Raw genomic sequence first — 11,533 nt, forward strand, 5'->3', positions numbered from 1 at the left:
AACTGCTTTCAAAAACAAACTACTCTCCGTCGGTGCGTTGGGATTTTGTAGCGAGGAAAAACAATGGCGGCTCCACACAACATTTTCACAGTTGTACGGGCGTGGTTTGCAATTCGCCCAGCCAATCAGCACTGGGGCACTTTTTACCCACAGGAAAGTACGATCTCTCAGCGGGCACTAAAAATGGGGGTAAAAGTTCCCGAGATTAAGTACGATTTTTGGTGTGAACGCGACATAAGGGGTACTAACGGAACTAAACGCGAAAAGTACGGTGAAAAGTACTCCGGTGTGAACGCGGCTAATGGGTCTTGCTCGTTCTTTCGCTTCCCGTCTGATGAAAGGACCAGAGTGTCTGGATCAAGCTAGCTAGTAGCTAGCACGTTAGTTAGCATTACAGCCTTGTCATTTTTATTAGCCTTAACATGAAGTAACATTAAGTAACCCAAAATGTTAAACAGTAAGAGTAGTAGTCATATTTCGTGAACCCTTTGAAGAGTACTGTCACCGGTGTGATCATTCTAGAATACACAATTTAAGCCCGGGGGAGAAATGCTAACGCTAACGCTAGCATTGACGATCTTCTCTACTTCATGCTATCTGCACAAATGGTTGACATTAAACATTAAAACGACCAGGCAGTTCAGAGAGAATCAAAGGAAGGCAGGCAGGCAGCTTTGCATGACATTCTTCAGGACGTGTTTCATTGTGGTGATAGTGAGGGTAGTCAATCGTTTTGTTGACAAGACAGTAGTGACGGCCATCTTGGTGACGTGTGTTGTTGACCAGAGATGTAGTTCATTGAGCGTTTCACACAAACAAATGTGTTACTTCACAGTTTTACGACACATTTTTTTTTTTTTTACTTGCAAAATTATCTTTTAAATTGACAAACATCATATGTGTAATTCGTGGCACAATTCAAACGGGATCGAAAGATAATCTTTCTCTCTCCATTGACTTCAATACATAATTTTTCCGAAATAAGGTCCCATGGAGGTCCACCGGAAGGGGAGGGACTTCGCCACTCTATAGAAAGTACCCTATAAATGATGTTTTTGTATATATTAAGCTTATCACTATCTAATTTAATGCCTTGTGTTTAAATAGACCATAACATATTCTTTGTAAATATCTATGTCTGAATACTTAACTGTTTTGTTAAATAGTTTTTCTTGTCGTGGGACCGCACTTTGTACTAATTCGGTAGAATGCCCCATGTAGTACGCTGCTCTTCGACACTACTGTGACGTTAGTTGTCTGCATCGTTCAGCATAGCGAATTTAAATTAACAATAACAATGCATACAGTTTCCTAACCAGCAAACTAACTATCTAATGTACGAGGATGACCTTATTTTACCAACCTCACACAGAAGCCATTTGTTCTACAGTATAATCCTTCTTAATGTTTTAGACTTCTCTATTATGTTTTAACTTGTATGCTACGGGTAGCATCGTTAGCACAGATGTAGCTTCCTCTCGCTCGTTAGCTGAATAAAAAGACCAGTAAGAAATTGCTTGAATTTCACTTACCGAAGAAACTGCATTCAGGGGCGGTCTGTTTTAACCGCAGAACCATAAGATAAATCCGATATTTAAATTAAGAATACTCCACCAGGCACCAACACAACAAACACGTCCGAGTTCAAGTTGTATTCCCCGGATCAGCCGAGCAGTTGAGCCCCTGTAGCATCCTGGAGCTTACTGAGCTAACGGGGCTACTAGCAGAGAGACAGAAAGCTAGAAGCAGCAGTCACCGCAGAGACCTGTCACTCAAGGTGACCACGCCCTAATTTATGCAAACGCTTTAAGACTTAATATAACTAAAAGGGGTGCGTTATAAAGAAATTCACTCCCTAATCCATTGTCATGAAGGTGGAATCTAACTATGTCCAGAATACGTTTTACTGCATCCAGGGGTAGAAACATGTTTATTTCTGCTGTAAAATTGGGCATTTTAACATGGGGGTCTATGGAAATTGCTCCTTTCTGCAGCCATCTTCTACCGGCCAATAGATGAACTGCAGTTTGTGGCACTTCCTTATGGGCTTCCCGGCTCTTCCCCAGAGTTTGTCGCTTGATCCTACTCGTAATTAAACACTTACTAATGTACTGTTCTCTATACGGTACTTATTCTTGACATGGAGTGTTTTTACAGTGTGTTACTAGTACTTTTACTCAAGTAAAGAACATGAATACCTTTTCCAAACCTGACAGTCTACGGCTTTAATCTTATGTATTTTATTAATAAACTCCGCCCGACGGTGCAACGCCGTAGTTAAAAACGAGCAGCACCGCGCATTTTGATGACGCCATCACGAGCCACAACAAAAACAACAACAGAACCCAGCTGTTAGCAGCTAACTAGCCGGCCTAGTTACTGAACACCGTTATTTTCAGATTTTTTAAAAGTGAGATGTTTATTCGCTGCTTTACACTTACTAATACGTTCCCATACAAAGCAAACTCTATAGAAAACAGCAACAACGCGTTTTATTTATGTTTTATCTCATATTCCTTTGTCTCTTATCGGCTATCGTTAGCTTCTAACAGGATGTCTTTTTAACTGCTGGGAGCCCGATCCACTGAGAGGTAAATACTCCACTGTTGTCTGGATAACGGCAGTGTAGATGGTGAGGGGCTGAGAGTCTATTATGGGATGTTGTTTGGACAGAAGCTGAAAGGTAACTGTCCCCAAAGCAGGAGGGCTCGAGTCATGTTACACACTGATATGTCACTGTAGTGTTTATTCAATTACAATTGAGTTTAATACCGTGATTAAAGTGAGCATGTGTTAATAACAGCAACTATAAGTTTACTCAGTGGTGGAAGAAGTACTCAGAATGTTAACTTGGGTAAAAGTAGCAATACTAGATTGTTCAAATACTTTGTTGCAAGTAAAGGTCCTGCATTTAACATCTTACTTAAGTAAAAGTACAAAATAATCAGCATCAAAAGTACTGGTAACACGTAATGGCCTATTTCAGAATCATATATTTTGATTTATTTAGGATTATGATCATTGATGTATTATTTTCATCCCAGCTGGTAAAGGTTGAGCTACTTTTAATTACTGTTGGATATCACATATATGACAACTTTGATTAAATAGTTGATTTATGTTTAGTATTGGGTAAAATCTCAATCTGAAAAGTAATTGGTAACTAAAGCTGTTAAATAAATGCATGGAGTAAAAAGGTATCCAACATGTAGTGAAGTAGAAGTATAAAGTAGCATACACTGAAAATGCTTGGGTAAACTACCTCAAAATGTTACTTAAGTACAGTACTTGAGTAAATGTACTTTGTTACTATCCACAATGACTTTTACTAAAGTTTACAGTTGTATTAGTAAGTAAATAGAGAATACAATGTTCCCCTCAGTGTTTGCATAAAGGACCCCTGCTTAAAGAGATCACATATTGTATGATTGCATCTCCAGCCACATACTCAGTGATATTGATCCTGTACCTCAGAAAAAAAACTTTGAACTGAAGCCATGATACCAGGTGGAATTTAAATACCACTCATTATTGTCTACAGATTTGTGTTTGCTTTACATGTTAATGAAACTGATATTATATTGTGAGTTCTGGTATAGTGTTCCAAATTCCCAGGCATACACTGAGCTGTAGTAGATACAAATGAGGTTCATTCTTAATACATAAAATGGTTTATTTACTTATGTATTGTATGTTGGTTTGCTTGCTATTTTTGGGTCAATTAAAAGGATTGAACTGTTAAACAAATACTATGTGACCCTCAAATAAGGAATACAAAACGAGGTAGATTCTGATTATTATGACCTCAGGCATGTTGTATTGCCTGCTTTAAGACAGACCATTTCACAAACCAGTGGGTATTATTTATTTGCAGAATCTTAAATGACTTCCTGTCTGTTTATACTTTCTTTCTTTATCTCTTCCCGAAGGCTGGATATATTTATGGCAAAGCCAGACCACAAGACCACCCGGTGGAGAGTCTGACCTCCACCAATGACCACCAACATTATATCATCATCTGTCATCATGTCGCCACGAAAAAGAACCCTGGTCCCTGTCAGCAGCCGGAGGAAAGCAGCGGACGACTACTTCCCCTTCAACTTTCTGCCGGTGGAATGCCAGCTGCACGTCCTGTCCTTTCTGAACGAGGTGGATAAATGCAGCTGTGCTCTTGTCTGCCTCAGCTGGAGCTGCCTGGTCCGCTCCTGGAAGCTGTGGCGGGTGGCCGACTACTCCCGGCGCGGGGTCTTCCACCTGGGCCAGGAGGGGCTGCTGGTTTCGAACCGGGAGTTTGAGCGCTGGAAAGCCTGGGTCCACCACTACACCCACCACCTGGTGTCCCGCAGGGCCAGCCTGCTCACGCTGAAGGCCAGCTTCGACCTGGGGGACCGCTGCAACAAGTGGAGCGAGCTGCTGGGCCACTTGCTGGACCACGTGCACTGCAGAGACCTCAGCCACCTGGACCTGAACTGGACCTTCACCCTGCTTGAGCCGTTGGACCTCAGGGTGCATTCCAGCTCCAGCTCGCACCAGGACAGCATCACCAAGATGGACCAGGTAACTGCGCTCACTGATTAATTAAACGGATTTACTTAAAACAATGGCGGGTGCTTTAGCCTTGTAGTATTTTTCCTGATCAGCCTGCCCAATTCAATTAATATGACCAAAAAGACAGTAAAGTCAAAGTCAACTTTATTATCAATTTCTCTGTGTGTGTGATACAAACAGGGAGATCGAAATGCCGTTTTTCACCGTCCCCAAGAATTAGAAAATATAAAAATATATGTGTATAGTTACATACATACACACCCGAACACCCACTTAAATATATATATATAGACACATATACTGTACATACTTTATACACACTTTAAGAGGTAATAATATTTTTATATATATAAACAGATTAGTGTCACACAATTTATAGATTTAACAATTGAACAATAATGTGTAATAAGTAATCTTACACGTTTTTGATATGCTTGAATCCCATTATGAGTGGAAAGGCTTCTTAGTAGAACTGCACTATTAATTGAAAATGCTTAGCTACTGTGGTTGACAGTAATACTACAAATTCTACTTAATCCAAATCAGGTTTAATGCCTGGTTCACACATACATTGAATTGGCTTTTGTGTATAATGGTGCATACATAAACGGGGTCAGATGAAGAAAGCAAATGTCGAACTATTCTAATACTATATAATAATATGATTCTATAATGATGTGATATTTCCTCCATGCACATTCCACTGTTGCACAAGTCTCATGTGTAGTTTATATGTTTCCAGACAAACTGCAGAAGGTTTTTGTAAAATAGTGAACCCCAAAGATCCAGAGAGGATCAGATATGATTTATTGATCCCAAATTGGAAAAGTATTTTTTACAGCAGCATATTAACAAGGCATTTCACATGAGCTTTAAATACAATGAAACAGATTACAATTAAGGCAAAAATAGAAATAAGTAAATATATACACATCAACAGCAGAAAAATATACAGCTCTGGAAACCACTCCATATTCCTAAATCTCAATCTCTAGATGTATGGCAGCCATTCCATTCCAGTGTCTGTTGAATTCCTTTTATGTTCATTTTACTCAAACGCATACCTATAAATTGTTATTTTTCCAGAGCTGTGTATCTAAGAAAGAATGCACAATGAAAGATACACTTCATTGATCCCCCTAGGGGGAAATTCAGTTTTAGACCAATCTCATAATACACAAATATAAACATATATACTATGTAAAAGTGTGAATTACAGTTTTCTAAATGTAACATTTAGATGCAGTGAGGTAGTGTGAGTGCAATATATGCACAATTTTGTAGGGTCCTCAGTGTTTCCCCTAGGATGGAGTCATAGCAGCGGTGCTAAGGCACGTGGGCCCAGCATAATGTGAGCGTGGAGCGCGTGGAATTTTTTAGTGTGTGCGCCCTGCCAATTTGTTTCTATGTGTCTGCCAGCACAAGAAAGGCTCTTGAGGCCTAGTACCAGGGCCGGTTCTAGCCAATTTGCTGCCCTAGGCGAGATTTTAGTTAACAGTTAACATTTATTTATTTATGCATATTTTTGTATCTCTCCAACTTTAAACGATATTTTTGGTTTACTGTCCTATAGTATACATTGGAATGATTTCAAACCTGTTTTTATTTATCCTAATAATTATAAAGGAGTGCCTTGGAAATATGTGTTTACATAATTTGTGGTCAAAACGTTTGAGACTCACTGAGATAACTTAGACTAAAATGAACTATCTAAACACTCAGAGAGTCCTTTACCTCACTGAGCCTCTCAGTCTGACAGGAGAGCTCTCCTCCACCCTGGTTGTAGAAACATCTACTTCTTATATCCGTTAGCGCTGCTAGCACCAGATTCTAATAACAACAGCGCCGGTACCGGTGCGCCCTCTCTCTCTCTCCCTCGCTCGCTCCCACGCTCGCACTTTGGCTGTGAGCTGCGGGCGCCTGATAAGCCAACATCCCCCACTTTCATCAGTTACAGCGCCCATCGTACAGGGCAAATGAAACGTGTAACCGAGGTGAAAAGGGTGTTCAATTTACTTAATTATGAATGTTGTTACATCAAGGCCGAAAATTAGGATGAGCGCCAACGGTCAAAAATGTTTTTTCCCCTCCCAGAGCTGCCAGCGCAGCGCCCCCCAGATCTGGCGCCCTAGGCGACCGCCTATGTCGCCTATGCCTTGCCTAGTACATACAGTGGCAATGTCTCAAGATTTAGCAAAAATACACCTTTATTGGACATACAGTAACACAAATACTACAAATCCACATAACAAACAATCAAAAATGAAAAAGGGTCGCCACTTATTATTATTTTAATAATAAAAAAAAAAAAGTTAAAAAACATTTTTATTTTATTTTATTTTTTTGGGTACCTGGCCGGCGCCCCCGAGCAGTGGCGCGCATATTTCAGCAGCGGCGCTGCGCCGCCACTATTTGTATATAGGGGAAACACTGGTCCTTGAAAGAAAAAAAGTAACTATGGAGAATATGCAAAGCTCTGCAGAGGAGGTGTGCGTAACCATGGCAAAAATATGGCATGAAACTAAATCTGGACGGAGGTTTTTCACTGCAGACGTTTGACTTGTCAAACACAGCAGTTGGTTTGATTCAGGTTTAGCTTATTTAGTTGTACCTGTAGGGAGCTTTTGTTTGCAGTAAAGATACACGGTATCCATTTTGCGTTTCAAACAACACAGGCCAATCGTTAAAAAGTATCCTAGGCTCCATCATATTACAAAACCACTAAAAAAATCTGGCAACTTTGCTCATTTTTTTACTTACCCTTTCCACCAGATGATTTTATAAATTCTATAAATATAATTTTTGGGAGTGATAATGTGGATGTTTGTTTGTCTTCAAGAGGGCAGCTTGTCAGAAATGTTGGAACTGCTGTAGTTATGTGTTCTTGGTCATACCAATATACAGACAATTCTCCAGGAAACTAACCCATGGTTGACCTGTTTGTCTGACTTGGCAGGTGACCAGTTTCCAGGAGCTGCTGACCAAACTCACCGACAGCTGCCCCCGCATCTCAAAGATGCGTTTACACTTCGACTGGTCGGACGTGTCCATGTCGCTGCTCACCAACTTCCAGCAGCTTCGAGTCCTCGAGCTCAAGTACTTCTGGGTCTTCAAAGGAGTGACCCCGTCGACACTGCAGCACCTTACCAAGTCCCTGCCTAACCTGAAGTCCCTGACTCTACAGATCCTGGTGCCGCTGAGGAACCTGGGCATCTCGTACACTCTGGAGTCTCAGTCTCTAGAGTTCCTGGACGTGTCCCCCAGCCGAGGCTTGGTGTTCTCCTGCCTGAAGCTTCCCTCCCTGCGCGAGCTTCGCGCCAAGAAGATTGTGCGAGGCATCACCCTGGACCGGAGGACCCGGCTGAGGATCCAGAGCCGCTGGCCCTGTCTGTACCACGTCCTGCGGGAGGGCACGCCTCGGCTCCAGGCCCTCAACAATGAGAGGCTCCTCCCCACGTGGAGAGAGGAGAGATATGGGGAGATGTCGGCCATCCTGGAACAGTCCTGTTACTGTGTGCAGCATCTAGACAGCTGGCTCTGGTAGCACATTGCAGCAGTGACCATTAGCAATAAACCGTTTAACATGTGCGTCCCCTTTTGAAATAACATGGGGTGTTTCTCAATATCGAGGAGGCTTGCTTGGTAGCACATGTACCTCCGAGTGACTTCCTTCAGAAGCGAGGCAAGAATACCTCCAAGCCTCGTAAAACGAAGAATGGAACAGGCTAGCAAGTGTGCAGGTGTGCGTCATATGAGAGGCCCCACCTTACATTTTCCGCCAAAGATTTTGGACATTGGTCCGTGCGCAAAGCATTGTGGGGATTTTAAGACCGCGGAGTCTACACATGTGCAGCCTCGAAATTTCTCGCAACGAAGTACGCCGGCCTCGGTAGAATTCCAAGTATCCTGGACATTTGGAACAGTCCTTCGGCGGCACTTGATGACGTAGCATCAGTGGCGACTGGTCATTAGGGGCAGGTGGGGCACAGCCCCACCTAGTGTCAGCAGAAAGTATTACAAATAATGATTACAAAAAATGCAAAAAATTAATTAAAAAATATATAAAATATATTTTAAGATCATGTTTAATCATCTGATTCGTCTGTACATTGCTGTTTTAGTCTGTGTTCTTCTAATTAGTGTCTACAGTGTGTGCCTATTGAGCTTTATATATACAGTCTATGCTATTGAGCTGTTTAGAGCCATGTGGGACAAAACCTGATCATGCCCCTCCCTCTCACTGTCTGAGTGAACGGTGACTGTAAAAACTACACTGCGCATGCTCAGAGTATTTTCCTATTTAATGTGTGTGGCAAAAAAATAATGACCATAGGGGCACTGAGCTGCCATCCCCACCATACGTCATCTCACATAATTCAGAGCTGATTGGCTGTAAGTACGTGTGCCGCGAAAAGTGTGGTGTGTGAAGAGGAGACGAGAGAGCTGCAGTGACGCGTCCTTAAACCCGGAAGTAAGCTGCGCATGGCTTCCCTCGACAAAAAAGCAATGAGATTTCTCCAGAGGATTTTAGAAAATAGCTGTAAATAAGATCTGTGGGAAACGTACCTGTTAGATAAATGCACGTTTTGTTCAGCCGGATAATATAACATGTCTACCCTACTTTTATAATTTTTGAATCATAAATCTATCGATTAGATTTATGATAGACTTTTGAAACTACAAGAAGATAAGGAGGACTTTTACAAAAAAGTAATAGAAATGTTTGTCCAGAGGGATAGACAAATGGAATTCATCTTCAAGTCAAGGTAAGACCGCAATCTTATTGAAAATGGGATCTTACTAAGAGAGAACAATTCAATATTTAAATGATAAAATTACATTTTTTGGGTATCCTTTTGTTGAACTGTCTGTTTAAAATTAATCGAAGCATCAGACAAAAAAATAATATTATATTTTGGTTTCGGTCAAAATATAATATTTGTAAACCTGAAGAGTCAGTGCCAGTGCCTCACCAGCCATGAACCTCACTGCACGTCACTGCAGAAGCTTATATATAGACATCTAAGTTTTTTGTGCCCCACCACTTTTGTACATATAAAAACGCCACTGCGTAGCATCCTTGAAATAGTGGCTCTGGAGCAGCTTTACTCGACATTGAGAAACACCCATGATGTGACATGGACATGGTTATGGTGGCCGAAAGGCGCAAACGCTCTACATGACGCAAAACATTTCCATTAGGAGAAACCATGCTAATATAAAAAGACAAATGTGCTAAAACAAATGCAATGAAGAAACATTTTCACTAACTTGACAACACATGCAGCATTTAGAAAACATTCCCCAATGTGAAGAAACATGCGCAGCGTTTACTAAAATAGCTTGAAACACGAAACTCTGCAAGAAGCTCAAAAACACAACAGAAACCAGGGGACACCAAAACGTGACATGTGTTGTCAGGTTGGAGAATATGTCTCTTCATGTGTTTTGGCACATTTGTGTTTTTTTATCTGCATCGGTTCTAAAGCTGCATTGAGTTTCTCCTGATGGAAGTGTTGTGGGTTGTTGTAGCGCGTTAGCACCTGTTGGCCACTGTACATGGTTGCACATAGTACACAAAATGATCGTCGAAATAATTCAGCAGTTTTTCTTTTTTAAATTCTTTAACAGGAAGTTACAATCGAAAACAAGTCTAAAACTTTTATTTAGATTGCCCATTATCTCCAAAAGTGCTTCATGCTAATTGCACTCGGGCAAGAATTAATATCATTTTATTGGTACAAATGACATAATTAATTCCGGTTCTTGATAATTCCTTAATGAATTGAACTTTTCCACTGTTTTAACAAAGCTATATTTACCTATGTTAAATCAATACCTTCCTGGGATTGTAGCCCATGTTGTATGGACAGATGTTTCTGGTGTTTGAACTACTACTATTACTTGAAAATGAGCTTTGTACAGATATTACAAGTGGAAGTGTTGTCATCTTTCTTCGTGAATTGAGGCCACACTTTGGACCCTTTCTTCCTCTCAGCCAGGACTTCTTCTTGCTGACATTTCTAGAAGTCTAGACGCATGCCGAAAAATGATAAAATCACTTGAAAAATAGGGGCTGAATAATACCGATGGATTCACAATTTTGGATTTGGATTCTGCTCCCTATGCACTGTGTTGTAATGGCCTGGATTACTTTTTCAACATGAACTACAGCTCTACCTGAAGTGTGCATGGTCCATGTACCATACATGAGACTAGATGATGTGTAATGGCTGCTTAGAGTTGTGAAAATTGCCTTTTTAAATGAACTAAAAGACAAAATTGTGAGAGAGAACTAGGGAATAATGTATGTGCTGTTTTAAATGTCATTCCTTTTTTAACCTGAACCCCAGCTGAAATCTGTGCTTTTGCAGTTTACATTCTAAACAGTAGAGGTCCTTATTGTCAAAGATGGTGATTTGTTACAGCAGTGTGTGTACACATGCAGTTGTAATCCTTTCACTTCAGTTCTTGTGCTCATGTGTTGTACGTGTGGCAGGTGTGTGCTTGAGGCTCGTCACAATATTTCGATGCACATACATGTGAGATTTGGTTGAGATGATGAAAGTTTTGAATGTAGAACATTTCACAAGATTCCTCATAAAGAACTGTATTCAATCTCGTCATTCACACGCAATTCTTTATTTCACAAGCACCATTAACGGTTTGACAGATGAAGGCTCTGATCCCAGAGATGACCCCCTGGTTTCTGAGAAAAAAATTCCTCCTGAGCCAAGCAAATGCATAATGTGGGAGTAGAAGAACCTGGCATTCTGACACATGCATTATCTGGGGACATTTCGCAGAATAAGAAGTGATAAATTGAATTTCCTGGGGAATTTTTTCTTGGGTCACATTTAATGCGGAGGGGTGTGGTGCAGTGGGTTGTGCGTTGGTGTTCGGATCAGGGGGTCACGGGTTCAAACCCCACTGCAGTCAGCATGTCGTTGTGTCCCTGAGACACTTCACCCCAAATTGCTCCTGT

General features: G+C 41.1%; 1 protein-coding gene across 3 annotated transcripts; it reads left to right on the top strand.

Annotated features, from left to right (window-relative positions):
* The first annotated feature begins 2,303 nt into the window (after positions 1-2,303).
* On the top strand, positions 2,304-8,229 carry si:dkey-12e7.1 (uncharacterized protein LOC557553 homolog). Of its 3 annotated transcripts, none has more exons than XM_034141752.1 (3): positions 2,304-2,591; positions 3,930-4,557; positions 7,505-8,229. In XM_034141752.1, the coding sequence occupies exons 2-3, from the start codon at positions 3,994-3,996 to the stop codon at positions 8,090-8,092; spliced, it is 1,152 nt and encodes a 383-aa protein (XP_033997643.1). In that variant the 5' UTR covers positions 2,304-2,591; positions 3,930-3,993; the 3' UTR covers positions 8,093-8,229. The 3 variants fall into 3 exon arrangements, with proteins under 3 accessions (XP_033997643.1, XP_033997645.1, XP_033997644.1); XM_034141754.1 differs by having other exon boundaries at positions 2,581-2,632; XM_034141753.1 differs by lacking the exon at positions 2,304-2,591 and adding an exon at positions 2,606-2,683.
* The last annotated feature ends 3,304 nt before the right edge of the window (positions 8,230-11,533 follow it).

Source organism: Trematomus bernacchii, unplaced genomic scaffold (genome assembly GCF_902827165.1).
Source record: "Trematomus bernacchii unplaced genomic scaffold, fTreBer1.1, whole genome shotgun sequence".
NCBI lineage: Eukaryota > Metazoa > Chordata > Actinopteri > Perciformes > Nototheniidae > Trematomus > Trematomus bernacchii.